General features: G+C 40.0%; 1 protein-coding gene across 2 annotated transcripts in view; it reads left to right on the forward strand.

Moving 5' to 3' along the window:
- The window catches only part of CALCR (calcitonin receptor), a 182,388-nt gene that overhangs the window by 122,325 nt on the left and 40,407 nt on the right, over positions 1 to 19,656 (forward strand). For both annotated transcript variants that reach the window (XM_064444612.1, XM_064444613.1), the window contains exons 5-7: positions 4,237 to 4,349; positions 8,511 to 8,602; positions 15,904 to 16,030. In XM_064444612.1, coding sequence (XP_064300682.1) covers positions 4,237 to 4,349; positions 8,511 to 8,602; positions 15,904 to 16,030 — 332 coding nt within the window. The remainder of the gene's footprint in view (positions 1 to 4,236; positions 4,350 to 8,510; positions 8,603 to 15,903; positions 16,031 to 19,656) is intronic.

A 19,656-nucleotide genomic window follows, 5' to 3' on the forward strand; every position in this document is an offset into this window, starting at 1 on the left:
AGGTTGCCAAGCTGACAAAAGCAGTCATTGCAGATGAGAAATCACGGCCCTCCACAAACCAGAGAGGGAGAGAAACTTTCTAGGTTGCAGCAGCAGCTGTGGCTCCTCCCACCCCACCAGCTCCTGGCAGGCAGGGAGAGCTTTTCCTCAGGCATCCCCTAATTCAGGCACCTCCCCAGCCGTGGTTTCCCCTGCTGCTTAGCCAGTCCATCATGTGCTCTTTCCCATCCAGCACTGAGCCTCAGCAGGGAGACGTGCCTGCCCCAGCAGGGCAAGGGGCAGCATCCTCGGTAGGCAGGAGCCCCAGGGACCTGCTGGAGCACCCTGAGCAGTGCAGGGAGGGCTGGGCCTGGGAGAGCCCTTCTTTTGCTGCCACAAATGCAAATTTCCTGACTGCCTAAAAAAGCCAGCTCTGTATTTCTGCTGGGCCTATTTTTCTGTCTGGAAGTGATATAATTTAGACAGTGATAAACAAAACAAACCTGAATTCTTTGTCCAGCTGCTTCTTTTCACAGAATCACAGAACCCCAGGTTGGAAGGGACCTCAGGGATCATCTAGTCCAACCTTTCTGGGAAGAGCACAGTCTAGACAGGATGGCCCAGCACCCTGTCCAGCCAACTCTTGAAAGTGTTTAATGTGGCCGAGTCAGCCACTTCCCTGGGGAGATTATTCCGATGGTTGACTGTCCTCACTGTGAAAATTTCCCTCTCATGCCCAATTGGAATCTCCCCAAGAGCAACTTTTGTCTGTTCCCCTTTGTCCGCTCCATGTGTCTCCTTGTAAAAAGGGAGTCTCCATCTTCTTTGTAGCTACCCCTTTTCCTCCTACCCTTCTGTATATATCTGGCCTGCTTCTTAACAAGCTTGACAGCTGTATTTTAAAAATCAGTTCTTATCCTCCCAGTGCACAATATGACTTTATTATACGGATTCCAGTTCTGCTGACTGAAGCATTCTGATGATAGTGATAATTCTTCACTTATTTGGACACTGGAATCGAAGCCTTCTAGGGTCTCCATTGTATTATATCAGATTTTTTCTTCTGTTTATGAAAAAAATTCTTTTAGAATATTTTACTGAGTAAATCAGATGTGCAACATCAGCTATTACCTCATCAGCAAAACTAAGTACTACATCAGCCTGTCCAATGCCAAAGAATCCAATGTCTGGTATGTGCTGAGCATGCACTACAACAGAGGAAAACTTCTTTCTACTTCCATCTTATAACTCAAAAATAAATTTAAAAAATGGTGTTGACTCTTTTAACATCTGAGATGGTCTAACTATAAAAAACCTGATTGATAGAGGTATCATATTTGTTCCAGAGTTATTGGGTTAAGATATTTGTTACATATCAATAGCTGAGCTGTTTTTATGAAAATATGGTACATAAAAGCACTACTGGTAGCCCAAGCAATACCACATGCAAAAATATTACTACTGGTTAATCTTTTTAGACACTTCACTGCTCCCATAAAACTGCCCTTGTGGACAAGATTTCTCTTATCCAATTTTCCTAGACAGCTCTTGAAGTGTCTGTCCTTCTAAGCTAACTACAGAAAGCCTGCACAACTGCCTATGAATTGGCTAACTTTGAGGTTGGTAAAGTCAGGTGAGACGAATCCCACGCAATGTCACTGTTCCTCCCCTTTGAATAAAGCGGTGCCCAAGCGGTGCCCTATCCAAGCTGGTAGAGTACAGAGCCTAAAAATGAGTGTTTACATAGCATTTGAATAATCTTAAATCACACACTTCAGTTTTGCCTTGCTAGTATTGCCTTATCCATCCTTACACTTTTGTGGATTTCTTCAGAGCTTACTAGATTTTTCTGGTTAGCATAAAAACCAACATATGCCCAGGTTCATAATCCCACACCTGCTACTGGGACACTGTAGAATAACTTGCAGTACAACAGTGGTTGGGTTACAGACTCACGGTTTTATTTCTTTATAAAATCATAGATTTAGAAGAGGTGTTTGACTTGTTTGAGTCGCTGGGATGAACAGTAGGGAGGCTTATCCCACAGTCCCATATTCTGATAACATCACAGCAAGAAATCTGTGGGCTGTGGCTGCTTCCAGACCAGGATCAGTTGTGTTTGTCTGGCTTCAAGGAAAAGTATGAGGCAACAGCTTTGTCTCTAACTTACAGAGGCCACATTAAACTTCGGCAGAGTGCCTATCTGGGCACTGAAGTACAGAGATGATAGATGATATTACCATTATACTCGATAGCATATTAACAAAAGCTGTGTACTTTGCAAAGCGCATGGGATAGTAGGTACGATGTTTGTACACTGTGTTCTGTGGTAGCGTAACCATTAATCTTTATCTGTGACTGAAAACTTTTTCCAGCTTTAGATAATATCTGGCAACGAGTACAACGGGAACATTGCTACACAGGCAGTCTGAGATTATCTCCAAGTTGCAGCGATGGAAAGCTGAGATAGCATGTACTGTTCTTCTTCGTGGTGTTGATGCACGTATTGATTTTCAACAAGTCCCCCAAAACAATGATTTGAAACTTACAGTATTTTCAAAACTATGCTGTATTCTGGAGTATTGAGGGGTTTTCTGGTCTGTTTTTTTGTGTTTTGTTTTTTTTTCCCCGCAATGGCCGTATATAGAGTGTATTTCTAGCCAGAGGAAGATAGCTCAGGCTATACAATCCTTACCTTGCCAGTATGATCAATAGTTTTCCTTAGGGTTTATAGAGGGAATACAAATATTCCAAATTAATAGACTTATTAATCATCAAAGCTGATTAAGAAAAATAAATTGAAATCTTGAACACAAAAATTGAAAATCTTTATGTTCAAATTGTAATTGGCTCTGTATAAGTGTATTGACTGGAAATGTTGATAATCTATGTATAAAGCCAAAAAAAATTATAATGCTAGAATAAGCAAAGAGAAGTCAAGATAGACTTTTTAGACTATTTTAAAAGTCAGATTTGGAAAACTGTGTTTTTCATAAATAAATAGCTGTGTAACTATCTAAGAAAACATCATATAATTTAAGTTTCTGATCTTATCCTACCTTTGTTACTCAGGCAAACTTTCCAATGACTCCCATGTGGCTAATGCTTGAGGGAAGGCCAAAGGAACTAGTCCAAAACTTGACAGGTGATTAAGAGTGACTGCGCTTCAGCGTCCAGGGTTTCCCAGGCAGAAATGTGAGCATGGCCGGTAGGACACAGGCACAGCACAAATCTGTGACTCCAGGCATCCCTCAGAGCTGTACAGTGCTGAAACCCCAGCTGCCCCCCCATATAGTAAAAGGACATGTGCGAAGGAGCATGAGCCTGGAGAGCGATTTGTACGTCAGGGCTTTTGGGAAGGATGCCAGAGCCACCTGTGGTGCAGGAACCAGCACCAGAGATGCAGGTGGGGAGGCCAAACACACATCAGATTATTTAAACAGAGAACTTTGCAGCCATTTTAAATTAAACTGGACACGTGGGACCTGCGCCGAAATGTTTGTGAGGCTGCTTCTCCCAGTGCCTGTATGCCTTGCAGCCTCAGAAGAAAACAAGCAGTGCTCCTGCTCACCCTGGCAGGATTTAGCTGGCACAGAGGCTGGGCAGGACTCTTCCACCCTTCTGCATAAGCACATGGCAGGCGTTGGGGCTGTCACCATCTCCAGCACCCAGGCTCCAGTTTATGCACTGCTTGCTGCCCTTTCTCTACACAGTATTTTTAACTAATTATTTCCATTGATACCTGAAACACTGCTGTAAGATTGAGTCTCCTAATGTCTGTGTATGGGTACCAGCGTATCTTAGCAAGTGTCAGGTTTGAAAACAAAAAGTCAGATTTGCACGCTAGATAGTGGGCACATCCATTTTCTGACATCAATATTGCAGGTTGGGATGAGAACTAACGATATGCAGACACCACTGTGTTTGCCTGTCTGTGCACACTTCTGTCAGGTTTGGCCTAACGTTATTTTCTCTTCCATAATCAGCTTTCAACAGCCTCTTTGACTGAATTATTATCACATTAGTAACTGCATCTGAATGAAGGCTGGGTATATATACTCTACTGCATTCATTCAAGGCAAAAGGAGACAGATAAATGACAAGTATACCATCAGATAAATCCTCGAGAAAAAAAAACAAAACTGACAAATGTATATTACTTGCACAAGTTGAAAATCCTTTGGATTTTGTTACACAGGTTTTTAAAACATATAATATGCATATGCTAAAATAACTATTATTGCAATTTATCATCAGAGAGGGCTTCAAAATACTGCGATGAAACTGGAAACTGGTTTCGCCATCCTGAGAGCAACCGAACTTGGTCCAACTATACCCTGTGCAACTCCTTCACCTCTGAAAAACTGAAGGTATGCTACAGTTAAAAAGGCAGTGATGGTTTGGGAATGGGTTTGGGCTGGGGTAGCAGTAAGGCACATATGAGAAAGAACAGAATAGTCCTCATCTTTCAGCTCTATTCCTTGCACAAGAATTTAATAGCATTCTCCTTGTGATTTTACTTTATTAAAATTATTTGTTGAGTGCTCAAACCTAAATATAGGTTTGCTACAGGGTGGATAATTTAGTAGCAATTCATGTGACAAGTTTTGCAGTATTTTTCAAATGCATTTTTTAATTCCTATGGTTTTCCCTGATTGTCCAACAGTTATAAAATGATCCCTTAGAATTTCGATTTTGCTTTCTGCAACAAGTATCTTCCAAGCTGTTGATGTCTTCTCCAGGGCTAGAAATATTAATGTAATTTAAAATTATTTTTCTTAAGCAAAGAATATCACCCTGTACTCACTCCCTTTGAAAAGAAATAGTTATGAAGGTACCATTAACCCTAAAATCCTACAAGCCTGAATGCATTTAACTTTAACAGTTTCCCTGAAGTAATTGAGACTATTTGCAATAATGAATTAAGCATTTGCATTAATATTTCCAAAATCAAGTTGCTAAGCTGAAAGAGGAGATCTAAATATAAAAGCACCAAAAAAAACCCCAAGAGAGAAATCTGAGAAAAGCTTAAAAAAATAAGTTATGGAAGCTCAAGAAAATAAACCTATTTCTCAAATGTGGGGGAAGCTCCATGAAAATCTTTTTAAAGATTTGTGACAGAATAATTTGTGACTATTTGGAATTGTGGAAGGAAAAGCATCAAAAAGTGATTTGATTTGGGATTTGTGTTGGTGGATCTTTTTTTATGCAGCCAAAAAACTGTATGTGGTTATATTTACCAATGATTGAGCCTAAAAGGCCTTGGAAAAGTCTACTAGACTAGACAGGAGGTGAATTCTAAAAGTTTTTGCAGCATGAGGAACCATCATGGTAAAATGTGGCTCACCTGTGTGACAAAGAGAGAATAATACTAACAAACTGAGCTCACAGAGGCATTAAATGGAAGCACTGTAAAAATATAATTTTTCCAGATGTTGGCCCATGTAGGGAGGCAAAAAATGTAGTTCTGTTGCCTATTATCCATGCCTTCCAGAAGAGCAATTTTGAACATCATTCAAGCAAAGTGCAGATAGAACACAAAGGAAAATTATACGTACGTTGAGATTCTTCTGAAACAAAAAATGATGGAAAACGCAGAAAGAATCTATCTTTACAGAAATACCAAGACAGATTATGACCTTTAATCCAAGTCTTCAAAAACAGGTGCTTGCTTCATTTGTGGACTATTTCCATGTACCTACAGATAATATAATTTACTGAGTAGAAGGTATTCCTACTAGACAATTTTCTTTCCTCAAGTGAAGAATTCTAGAGGGACAAAAAAGAACATTTAAGAATTTCTCTTAGGCATTTTCTAAGCCCAGGATGACAAAATCTGCATAAAGTAAAAATTTGGTGAGTCAGCATGTTATAAATCCTATATGTCAGAAGGGGCACAACAGATTGCCAGTTCAAGGAGTGCAGAGGTTAATAAAATAGTTCATTATTTCTTTGAAGTTAACTGGAAATACCAACATGCTATACTTTTGAGACAGATCACTTGGAAAAAAAAATTGCAGCCAGGTCTTAAAAATGCTGTGGTAGTCCGTATGCTTTGTTAGCTGACAGTTCAGTCAGTTCCGATATGTCTTCATTGTCATATTTGGAAAGCTTTTTTGAGCAGTTACCATAGTAAGTTTACATGGATAATTCAAAAATGCCATTGCTGAGTCCCAGATATACAGTTAAACTAATTTAGCAGTTGTATGCTGAAAGGTAGGTAGTTTGAATAACGAAGAGTCCCGTAGGGTGCACACAGACTTGTATGTACCTTTCTAGAAGCCTTTCCTACTTCTAGTTGTTTCAAGCTAAGGACTGTGTACAGGATAGGCAGCAAAGCAACATATTTTTGAACAGTTTGTCTGTAAATTAAATTCAGGCTTAAAAATTACATCAATCTAATATCATGAAAAGCCGTAGCAACCACTTAGTATGGAATGGAAGAATTGTCACATGCACACAGGTAAAAACCTCTCCCACTACTCTGTATTCAGAAAGTTGTCTCATCTTCTCTGCACTCTGGTCTTCTTTCTCTGGGGTTGCTGGTGCTCTCAGAACAAGTTGTCAAGCATTTGCCCTCACTTGAAATGTTGTGGTTAGTCTTTGTGAAGGAAAACTAGGAGACCTAGGGTATTTGTGGTAAATATACATAGGTTTCCATAACTTGGTGAATGATATTTGCACTCAGATCAAGTCTGTTCTGCATGGACAAAATGGTTTAAATGTGACTTTGGTTTAAATCTGCATCAGGCCACAACCACTTAGGTTAATGAAAGCAGGAGCTGATTGCAAAGTTGTAAAATGACTGAAGAACAAGCTAGATAAGACGATGTGCACCTTTGCCAGGAGGAATGGCTTTGCTTTCTGAATGTTATTTATATCTGTTTTCAAATGGAAGTTTTAAATTACTTGGAAACACCAAAAAATGTGAGTGGCAAAACTTAGGGCTACAGAAAGCAATTCATCTAACTGTTAAAAAAAGGAAAATTGCTCATGCATAACAAAAGAAGAATGAATGAAGTGGAGCTGAAAAGAAATAAGGCCAGCAGAGGAACTAAGGCTTGCTACCTAGTCGTTTTTTCAGGCCAGGCTGGTACGGTATTAGTGCTTTCAGAACATAAGGCAATGGTGAAGCCTGGCATGCCATGTAGCTTGCTGCAGTCTTCTGACAACTGGGTGATGCTTAAGAGCTTGGCTGAGACCAAAGTACGACATTTAAATATCGCAGCATTCTGCAGCCCAGGTGCTGTCCCGCAATTTTGTTTCACTATTGGCATACAAAATATGGATAAACCTATCTTAGAGTTCACTGGTATTAGCCAAGTGAAAGCCCAATTATCTGTTCGTGCATGCTGGCTTCACAGCACTGTAAGACTATCCAGTTGGCCAACAGCAAGGTTCACACCAGCGTGAACCAGAATTTGTCTTGGGGTGTGCTGTTCTAGTGTGGTAAGAGTTGAGGATAATTTTCAAGTCATCTGTTACTTTCATGACTCTGTAGGCCCTAATCATAAGCCCCCTCTGACTTCTCCTCTCCAAAGAGGAGAATCCCAGCATTTGTACCCATTTGTCATAACACAGTTACTCTACCTCAGTTATTTTAGTTGCCTGCTTTGTTCCTTTCCTAGCTCTGCCATGTCCATAAGGTGTGGAGACACTAAACCACATACAGTTAAGATGTGCGATGTAAGTTTTAAACAGAGGCATAATGAAGTTCTACCCTCAGTGCCTTTCCTGATGATATCCAACATTTTTTTGACTTTTTGGCTGTCAATTACACAGTAAGCCAATGGTTCAGAGAATTGGCCAGGATGACTCCAAGATCTCCTTCCTGAGTTTGGTTTCCGGTTCTGAGTTCAGCATTGTGTAGGCAGGATTCATTTATCCCTAGGTATATCACACCACTTTTTTCTGTATTAAAGCTCATATGGCATCTTCTTGTTTCCTGTTATGTAAGGCCCTTCTGGAGTCCCTCACTATTATCTGGAAGACCTAAGATTCACCTGGAAACCTAGAGATTTCTCTGCGTCAGGTCACTGATGAATATGTTGAACAAAAAGCCAGCGCAGATACCAGTCCCAAGGGCACCTAACCACTGACTCATCTGCAAAAGTGACCATTAAGCTTTTGCTCCCTGCCATTTACGCTGCTTTCAAACCATAAAAGCTTTCAACCAATCCTGCAGCAACCTATTTTGAATAATTTTTCTGGTGTAGAAACTTATCATGGGCTTTTCTGAACGTGGCATATCTGCTGTGCCCTCCTAGAGCTTGGGAAAGTTAGTAACGTGTAGCATGAGCAGGGATCTCACCAGTTTCTTCAGTGCAGCAGAAACAGATCAACTCATGTAAGAAACACTTATCTTTAGATCATGAGTCATGATATTTAATAGATTGCTGATATTAAAAGTATATTGAAAAAGAACCTTTGAAAAAATGGGAGGTTGATTTTGTAGATTCTTCCACAATGAGAAAAAAACCTAAGTGCCTACAAATTGTTTATGTTTGCCTTTTCTTTTTGTTAACTTTCAGATGGCGTTCATACTTTATTATATGGCGATCGTTGGCCATGCTTTGTCTATAACATCCCTGTTGATTTCCTTGGCAATTTTCTTCTATTTCAAGTAAGTGTTTCTTACAGACACTCTCTCTTCTTTCCCTGAGGGCTCTCAAGTGGTAACCAAAGAAAAGCTTGACAGAGGAATGGCTGTGAGAAACGGCTCTTCTGAGTGCCTTTTTATAGGTTAAAAAGTCTCAGCACAGGGTCCTTTCACCAATGGGACATCTCCCAGTGGTGTGTAGCCAAGATCATGCTGTTATATTTGCCAAGAGTGGTATAAAGTGCAGCCCATAGGGAAATGGTGTAACTGGGGATGTGGTGAGGCCCTTCAATTACCAGTTGCCTATTGTTCCTTGAAGGGCATGCCCAGCCCCTGGCAGATGCAGTGACTGCTTGGAGCCCCCAGCTCCTGAAAAACAGGAATACCTTCATCTGATGCTGAAGGACTGAGCTATTGACTTAACTAGGTACTTAAAGGACTCATCACTAAGCATGAACCTGACACTAGTGTGTAGCCTGTCGTCATCATTAAAAGGAAAAACAGTGATGTGGTATATTAGAACTTCAAAGGAGGCTAAACTGATATTCACTGAAAACATTGCAGCTACTGTGTGGCAACTTAACTACAGCATTTAAATCTTGTCCTTTAGTGAACCTGTCTGCGCACTATTTATTATAATGTGTCTGCAGTGAAGGAGAAGAGGGAGCTCAGATTTGCTGTCAGACATGTAGTCACAGCTTCAGTTGCAATCAGTAGTGAAGGGCTGTTTGGGAACAGCCTTTGGTTTTCAGCTCAGGGAAATAGTAAGCAGTAGCAGATATCAAAGGCACTTGGGAAAATATTCAATAATAAACACTAGACAACATCCTGAGCTATTGTACATCCAGAGCTATGATGACTTGTATAAGCTGTATTCTTCTAGCTCTTAAGCAATCTTTTTTAAGTATTTCACTTTCATAACGTTACTACGAACTGCAAACTTCCCGGACTGATAGCACACTCAGAAATCAGGGTTATAATGTCCATTCACAGATACTTTGATGAAACAGAATGATACAGCCAGTAAAATGACCCAAATGGGATGATATCTTACTAATTTCAGCAAAGGTGCATGAGTTACTTGCAATCAGATAGCCAGACCATCAGTTCGTGACCAGCAACAGGGAAATGCTCGCCATCAGTGGAGTATACCTGGAGATAACTGCAAGGCAATCTGAAAGGCCTGGTAAAGTTTTCCACCTTCATCTGGATAAAGGTTCCCAAGGATAGAAAGGAGTATTCCACACACTGCACACTGGGAAACAAAGTAAGACTAATATGAGAAACAATTACAAATGCTTCTGAATAAGTAACACACAGAGTGATAACATGATGGGCTTTTATTGCCAAAAAACGTATCTCATTCAAGAGTACAGAAAACCCCAAACTCTTTGAAGAATGCAGTATTCTTTGAGCAGTCAAAAATACAACAGGAAGGGAACACAAAACTGCCTTTTTCTCTTCACAAGCTTCTTTACAGAGTTTAAGAAAGAATAGTTGCACAATAATGGCAACCTGTAGTAATTAAAAGTCCATCATTGGTGTTACTTAAGAGTATACTGTTTCAAGATTGTAATTTAGCCTGCAAGAAATTATTTCAAGCTAAAATTATGCCAGAACACAAATAGACCTGTGTGAAAGTATTAGTAAGCTGCTTTATACATTATTTGACCCTTTGATGAACATCCAAAATACAATTTTTTGTTTCTTTATCATCATTCTCGTAGAAAGATAAATTATAGTCCTTTGAGTATTCATCAATCTATTTCAGCAACTCAAAGACATATTTGCAATCCAGAAGTGTAGAATACTTCTAGGGATTAATTAACTTTCCAGCAGACAGATAAAGAGCATGACTTTTGTGTACAGGTCAGAATTTAAAATTTCTTTTTATTTGGTTGATGTTTCTAGAAAAATGAAAGCCAAAAATAAGGCCTCAAATCTCCCAACTCAAATTTAACAAAGAAAGATATCAAATACATTTTTTTTCAGATCTTAGTGACCAAAATAGTAACTGTGAATTATGAGCAGGTTCTAAATTAATATATTCCCACTCATGCCAAAGCATGAATGCCTTATTTTCAAAAAGACCAGGATTCATTCTGTGTAGAACTTTTATTTTCCAAAGCAGTTTTTCACACTGAAATTTCCAAGTCTGAAAGGGGAAAAATTGGTCATTTTTTTCTATTTTTTTATTTTGCAGCCTTAACTTAAAACAAAGGGTATTTCTGTAAACATTTAGCTATTCCTTTTTGTCACCTCTAAGGCCAAGGAATCGTAACAAAGTACACCCAGGGAATTTTCTATCATAACCATTTAGTTTTAAATATCTACTATGATGTCTTTAGTACAGAGTTTCTATGTGTCCAAACTAACTGGCATTTGTTAAGTGTCTTGGAATTGGTAGATTTAATGATTTGCAGTGTAAGTGAAAAACTTTCATGCAACGTGAGAAACTTTACATGCTGGATTGTGATATACCATCAACTTCATTACCTGAATTTCTGAAATGTGCTTTTTTGGCCACAAATGCACATATGAAGATTTGTAGAATTCATCAGTACATAGCAAACACAAAATTCCAGCTTACACATGCATAGTAATTGCATAAATTTGGGGATAAAAAGAACCCCTTGCTGAACCCTCAGCTCTAGCACACAAGGGATTGTTGCCTTGCTCTAAAAATCTGCAGGGAAAGGTGCTCCACAAAACCCCAGATTCCTTGTGCCTGTGCTTAAATCAGTTCTAAACTCTGAGTCTCTGTATTATTTAATCTAAGTATTACATGAAGCACCTTATCCTATTTCTGTTCCTAATTTTGATCTACTTGTATTGCATATCTATAGATATGTTTTGGTTGTGTGCCTTCTAACAGTAATTTTCTTAGTAGCATTATGCAAAGCTTCTCCCTAGTTACTTCATCTGCTGCTAGCCCCTGGAAAGGTACACCATGAATGAGGGTATCCATATATGCTGGAAAAGGGTATGCTTAGTAAATTGAGAGACCAGAAGAAGGTGGCATAAATCTTAGGGGTATACAGTTAGATGTCTGCGCCACAACTGTCAAACAGGAAATGTAGTAAAAGAAGAAGCCCCCAACATCACCTCCACCAAGAGTGAGTCTAGGAAACACAGGAAAAAAAAATGGTTAGACTTCGCATAGCCTGTAAGATTACAAGCGCAAAATAGGTGGATCCAAAGTACAGGTTATGAATTCTGCTAATTTCCAGTGAGGCAGTTTGATAAGTGACTGTGATAACATGCATTAATCAGATACAGAGATAGCTAGAAACTCTGCCCAATAAATGATTAATTCCATTTCCATCTATGTAAAGGTAAAGAGCTGAAAACCACAGCCAGAGTAACACTTTGAGAAAACTCAGAAGAGCACAATTTAATCAGATTTGGAATCCTATTCCCAGGCTTCTGAGTTCTTTGGGACAGTTAAGACAGGACCTGGTTAAATTGGCTGCCCAAAATGGACCAAGAAGGTGATTCCTTGCAGTGAGTGAGGCAGGATCGGGCTGTCTGACTCACTCCTAGTTCTGAGTCACGGACAGCGCACAATCCTGACCGGTCCCAGGCCGTGACGAAAGACTATCTTTGCGGCAGCCTTCCAGACAGTAACACGCCTCCTCCTTCTCTCTTTCTCCTCCACTTCCTCTTCCCCTTCCATGACTAATACATGACCAAAGGTTACAGGAAGAAGTAGAGAAAGGAATTAAAACAAAGCGCTGCAAAATGGGAGGACAAAGAGGAAACAAAACCACAATCACAAGAAAGTGAAAATAAAGCTGTATGGGAGCAGGGTTCATGTTACCTTCAGTTGTTTTCTATCATGTGGCTATGGCACATGGGTTATTTGACCTTCAATACAAGGCAAGCTGTCAATCAGAGAGCAAGAGATGGTTTCAGGGCCATATAATAGCCTTTAACTGTAGAGGCAGCAATGAACAGCTTGCAGAGGTTGCTGGTTCCCACATATGTGTTCTTCCTGTCAGAGGTTTGTTTTCCTTTAAGATTTGGGTGTCAAGATTCATAATGATCTGGCATCACAGATGTTGCATCACTTTTGGAAGGGAATCTTGAATCAGTAGTGACAAGCATCACTAAGCAATAGTAACTCAACAGCAGAGAGAGTATTCACGAAAAGTAGTGTCTAACAGTTACATGCATCATCACATTATTGCAATATTTTTGTAACTGCAAACTGAGACCCCATTATCTTATACGATAAAACACACAAAAAAACCTCCTACCTCCAAATCCCTTCCAACTGAATTATTAAAACAAAGGCATTTGTATAAAGACAGATGGGGACTACAATAAGTCTAGATTTGCCAAAATAATAGATGGTGTGTTGTGAATGCACCTGCAGTCTAATTGTTGCCGAGGCTTTTAAAAGGATTTAAAGAAGGATAGTAGGTGGAAGGATAATTTGTAGAAGTTTGTTGGAAGTTTTCCCCAGGAGTAAGGGAGACCATCACAGAAAGCATGAAAATAATTTGAAAACTAAACAAGTGGGTAGGAGATGGAAAATAACTGGCTGGGGTGAAAATTGGTGTTCTGACATGCACGAATGAGAAGAAACGTCAGATTTGCAGTGCAGATCTATGAAGAAAATAATGCTGAAAGCTCCTCAGAAGTCAAAATATCCTAGCTACAATAAAGAAGTGGAGATAAGAGCTCAAAAGTAAGGGTGACTGTGAGTAGACAGGAGGACCTGTCTCTGTCAAAGGAAACATAGGAGACATAGGATAAATGTGAAACAGAGGGGAACCATGAGAAACACAGGACACACTGAAACTCTGAGACACAATTGATAGATGCCTAGTGATACAAAAAACTCACAGGTTTTAGACCCTGATAACTGGTTTAGTGTTATCTTCTTCCATACTGATTAAAGAAGCAGAGTAGGGCGCATACAGAAAGACAGGTGAGGGGTGAAAAGGAGCGTTCAAAAATGCCATGAAGGAACAATTAGGAAATCAGGAAGAGGGCCACGAAGAGAGCTAAGAGGGGTCAGAGAAGAATAAGATTACAGATGATTGTCAAAATCAGCAGTAGAGGATGACTCAAGTAAAAGCTTTGCTTTTGCTAGAATGTTCTCAGTGTGGACTGAGTCAGGCAGGTGCTGATGTCATTTTGATGGCAAACACTGAATGTCAAGTTAAAAAGTGCTAGTATGGAAACATACGCTTAATGATCCAGACTGATCTTTCACATGAAAGATGGAGTCAAGAAAAAAAGGTGGGAAATACTGCGAGGAAAGTAGGAGAGCAATGCAGGTGTAAGACTAAGAGAGGAAGGCAGGCAGGGAAAGGAGCTTAGACAGATGAAGGCAACATGCAGTGAAGGACAGTCCAATTTAATAGAGTAGTAACACTGGCAGAAGTCAAGTGGAGCAGTGAGGAAGGAGAGGAATGAGAGCAGAAGCACATGTACCTGGCAGAGATATCACAGAAGACCCTCTCTCGGTACCGGTAGCCATGTGAAGAGGCAGCTGGAGAGACAAGAGTCTGCACCTCTCTGGCCAGGAGCTGAAGAGACTGCTCTAAGTAATAGGGAAATTTTTATTTCTTGGGAACAGGATTGGCATCACACTAATCCTATTCCCAGGACTCCCAGAGAAAGACAGAGGGACATGGGCACGTGAGAGTGTTCCAAGAAAAGTGGAGTCAGTAGCACAGTAGCATAGGCAAAGTATAGTGATAGAGAATGGAGCAAAACGAAGAATCAGGACTGGATAAATATCACCAAAACTTAGGAGCGAAAAGGAACCTTAGACTGGATTTGTGATGGGGGCAAATACAGATAGACTAAGCACCAGAACACAATGTAGAAAAAAAGGTCCAAAGGTTGGTCTGTTTTGCCCACTATCCTGTCCTACAGTGGGTCAAACAGAAAGTGTGCCTAGCCCCATATCTGCTGCTCAGCAGTTGCCAATATCTGATACTAAAGGAATATAAAATCAGGGCAAGTATAAAGAGATACTGTCACTCTTAGCCCTTGAGTCCGGCATCTCAGGGATATCCTGAACCAAAGAAAGTGTCTTGGTAAATAAGAAGGTCAACTAAAGTGATGAGCATTGCGGGATGATGACAGCCATACCCAGAAAGATGACCTCAAACTGAATAATTCCATCCGATGACTCAGAAAATGGGTGTAATGAGAACTAAGAGTAAGTGGCAGGTGACCAAAAAGCTAAAACAGGAAAATAAATAATCAAACCAGGAAAAATAGGCAGAAAAAGAGTTCAGTTGGTTAGATTAGCTCTCGGTTTTTAAAGAAAGTGCATTCTCTGTTAGCCTCCACGTGCAGAGCATCAGAAAGTCACAGCCTGTGCTCCATTCCAGACTACAAAATAACCCTAGTGCTGAGGGGGAGGCTTGCCCCAGTGAGACTGTGATACTTGCTCTTAGTTGGTTTTTTACCTACTGGTTTTGCCTGCTTGCTCTCAGTGATCACTGAATACAGACATCACAGCATTATCTAACAACTCCATGATTGCCTTTCTGCAATCACGTCCTGCCAGCTCCAGGCTGTGCTCTGGGGCATGGAGCGCTGTGGGGGTGTTGTTCTCTGCGACAGCAGTAGCCGAGGAGGTGCCATGAGAATTTGGGCATGAATTAGAAAGGGATGATTGTTCAGGTCTGAAACTGCAGTCATGATTTGGTTGCACAAGAATCCTGTGAAATTCTCTTGTGAAATGCTGCTACCCACAATAGCAGAAATCCTAGCTTCCGCAAAATCAGCCAATTTAGAAAGATTGCTGCTCCTTCTGAGCAGGAAAACAACCTCTTCTGGTTTGGGATCTCAGCTGGAGTTAGAAACATGCAGGGTACCAACCCAAATCCCCCTGTAATTTAAGGGGATTCCAGCCCAACTTTCCCATCCTGTCTCATCACTAATTCCTAAAGTAGCAAATAATTTTCATCTGAATATTTGAGAAATTGAGTCTCCAGGGAACAGTTACTTATAAAGCACTATTCCTGATGTTCATTACTTGTATAACGCGCATCTAAATTCTCAGCGTTCTGCTTCACCACTTAATATCTCGATTACCGTGAAATAAAGGAAGGCATCAAGGGCTAAGAATGTAGCTAGATGGCTCTTTACAACATGGTCTAAAAAGCATGTGGTACTAAACAGGTGTAAAAACAAAACCAAAAATTTGTCAGAGGTTATGGCTGCAATGCAAGGCATGTATTTTCTGATTATGCCTTGCCAAAAGGCATTCTTGAGAGACTGTTGCCAGAAAGAGCTTATTAAAGTGGCATCAGAAGGAAAATACTAATTTACAATGTGTGCTACATATTTTTCAGGAGCCTCAGCTGTCAAAGGATAACACTGCATAAGAATTTGTTTTTTTCTTATGTGCTGAACTCCATGTTTACAATTGCCCACCTCATTGCTGTTGTGCCTAACCCAGACCTTGTAAAAAGGGATCCTGTAAGTACTGCATGACTCCTCTCCATCTTAATACCAGAGTAAAATCACTATGGCTATGCCGAAACCAGACATTCCCATTCATCAGTTAATGACAGCCATCTGGTAAAACATGAATGGATGGTGCAGATTCTGAGAATTTCACTCAGCATTGCTCAGATCTTTCACCAAGCAATAAAAATCTTTGATTTTGGTACAAGAAGCCTCAGACTTGCTTCAGCCAGTCCATCCACATAAATGTGTGTCAGATCCCCACCACTCTCAGCATTAACTACCCGACATTTACCAACAAAGCCCTCAAAGGGATGGGTACTCTTGGCAGCCGCCTGTCCTTTCTGACAGACTCACACGCTGGGAGGGGCAGGGATGGAGAGGGATACAGCCTTTTTCAAAATTCTCCCCCAAAGATGTTTGCTGCTATTTTTTTTGGGGGGGTGGGGGGAGGTGGTAAACCATAGCAATAGCTTGCTTCACGGCTCTTAGATAGTGATACAAATTGTGCTGATAAATATGTACGCCAAATCTTAGTCACCCAGCTCTGATCTTGTTCTCTAACAGAGCACTCACATTGTGCTTGCCATCAGTACAGCAGCCCCAGCTGATGTAAAATTAATGCAAGCCTGGGAAACTCTCAAGTTATGTCACAACACTGATCAGCTTGTCTTCCAATAAGATTGTTCAATTACAGTTCAACCATTTATCCGCTTCTAATTTTTTGAAAGCAATTAAACATTAGCACCTGATATTATCTGATCTCAAAAGTGTCTCTCAAATGTGTGCTGGTTAAGTAAGCTAATTAAAGTTTACTGGTTAAGTAAGCTAATTAAAGCAGGAAATATATAGACTAAAGAAAACATCACCATTTCCAGGGACCATCTGGAGATTAAAAAATAGAAGAGCAGAAGAATAATTAAAAAATCACACATTTTGTTTCTCCTTACTGCATAGCATCTGCATTGCAGTCTACAGGGGAAGAGGAGGGGCAGGTGCTGATCTCTTCTGTCTGGTGACCAATGACAGGACCCAAGGGAATGGCAGGAAGATGTGCCAGGGGAGGTTTAGGTTGGATATTAGGAAAAGGTTCTTCACCCAGAGGGTGGTGGAGCATTGGAAGAGGCTCCCCAGGGAGGCGGTCACGGCACCAAGCCCGACAATATTCAAGAAGCACTTGGACAATGCCCTCAGAGACGTGGTGTGAATTTTGGGGTTGTCCTGTGCAGGGACAGGAGTTGGACTCAATGATCCTTGTGGGTCCCTTCCAACTCAGGACATTCTACGATTTTGTGATTCTGTGATTCTATGATCATACCTACACCACCTGTGCAAGAAATGCAATGAAAATATACTTGATATTTGAAGATAAATGCTGGCACATTATATCAGGCACCTAAATTGAAGCAAGGCCATTATTTCAGGGTTAAAAGTGATAGTTCCTGACAGCAGTAGTAAATTACCTGACGTACTTTAAACTAAAAGTTGAGGCAGCAGCAAGGACTCTTGTGCTCTAAGATTTCATTAAAAAGTTGTATCTAGTGCCTTTGGGCTGGTTCTTTATTTGGAGTGAAATCTTGACCCCAGTGAGGTCAATGACAAAGCTCTCAGATGCTTTGGTAGAGCCATGTAGCCACAGGACAGATACCAGCATGCTGAGCATCACCTGATGAAAACCCCAATCTCCGTTGCTACAGCAACGGACACTATAGAAATTATATAAGTGGTTATCTTTGGAGGCCATGGAGTCCCAGAGCAGCATGGGGGTTCGCTTATGCAGTCAGCTTTCAGGTCTTGGGCTGGATTATGAAGAGAACCCTTAGTGCTGAATACAGTCACTGAAATAGCCCAAGCCAGTGTCCTTCTACTGATGTTACTAAATATAGCTGTGTTAGCAAACCTGGCCACAGCTAGTTAGCGTAGCACATGCTTTGATGAGCAAAGCCCTAGCTTTGCACTTTCTTCTTCCAAACCAAATTTGCATGTCTTTGGCTCAGCAGTGAACTCTGGAGGCAAGGTACAAAACTTGGGGCCAGAAGACCTGAGGTTTCCCGTTTTTGTTCTGCAGTCAAGTATGGGATGAGGGTACACCCACTGCTTGATCTTGCCTCACTTTCTAGATTCCCCTTCCTTCAAAAAAAAAAAAATCAGAAAAAAAGGAGTTGAGGTGACCTGCTAGTAAGTTCTAAGTCTTGCAGTATTATTAGAAAGTGTATTCTGTTATTTTAGTAACATAATAAACTTGTAAATACATAACTGGGAGAAGAAAAGGAACTGGCAGGGGCAAGTTTTTAACACATGATGAAATTACATATAGTCTCCATTTGAGTATATGAAGACTTAAAGGATTTGTGTTAAAAATTTACTTATTCCCCCAGGTAGATTCCCATAATATTTTTATTTTAATGCTGATTAACAGAGCAAATGAAGGCTTTATAACTTGGGTTTTTTCTATCCCTACTGCACTCTGTGTTTAATAAAACAAAAAAAAAGAGGTAAATTTTAAACATAAAAGTCCATTTTAAGATTACTATTTCTGACTTTCTGTAGTTTGCTGCATTTATCCACTTTCCACTTGTACATCTTCTGAGCTTGACAGGCTTATGTGTGTTTGTCTCCTACTTCCAATATATAGAGAAATACTGAAGTGTGTAGAAAGAATTTCAAACAGTCACAGATACCGCATATGTAATGGTCATATATAGAGATGAAGTTGGTGGCATTTATTCTGCAAAGTAATAAATGTGTTTCCACCCCAATAGCTCCTGCTTTTTTTTCCTGCATAAAGTTGTACAATAGATTTAAAATATGCAATGCCACAGGAAAATACTTACAGTGAATACATACTTCTGAGGATATCAACAAATCCATAAAATCTTGAAAGAAGAAAGAATGTTCTGTTAAATAAAAAGAGAAAAGACAGGAGGAACAACAGAGGAAATTCATCCCTAACACCAAGATGCACACATTCTCCCTGTATCCGGACACAAATAATGTGAGACAATCCAAAGCATCATTTATATGAGGAGAGGTTATACTGCCTCTTTACTCACGTATAGTTTGCTGTACAGAATTAAACCCTTTGGTGATCATTCTGCTCATATAAAATGGTAAGTCAAGGCACTTTTTCAGTATATCTTAATTTGCTTTTTTATACCATTTTTTCCTGCTTTGAGGTCATATAATGCTCTCTTTCTCTCTCTCTTTCTCTTGGATTTATCTGGACCTGCAATGATGGAAGAGAAAGATGGGAGCTCAGGTGGCCATACAAGAAGCAAAGAAACAATGAAAAAGGTTCAGAGACAGCTGAACAAAAAAACCCAGGGTACATGTATGAACACTTGATTACATATATTGAAAAATGTTACACAAGCTGAATTTTTGCATGTTGTACCTAAAGCAACTGCATTAATTACAGTATTACTGGGACAGATTTTACAGGAAGTGATATCTTCTATCACCTTCTTAAATAAGACTGACCCACCGAAGAAGAGGAGGAGTGATCTGTGAACAGCACATTATGTTCTCCATTAAAAACCATGGAAATATAAATAAAGCTCTTGCTGACTAATCTTTTAATATAGTCTTGCACATCAGATATGTATTTTTCATTTTTTGTATTCCACAAGACTAGCAAT

Source organism: Phalacrocorax carbo, chromosome 2, assembly GCF_963921805.1.
Source record: "Phalacrocorax carbo chromosome 2, bPhaCar2.1, whole genome shotgun sequence".
In the NCBI taxonomy this organism is placed as follows: domain Eukaryota; kingdom Metazoa; phylum Chordata; class Aves; order Suliformes; family Phalacrocoracidae; genus Phalacrocorax; species Phalacrocorax carbo.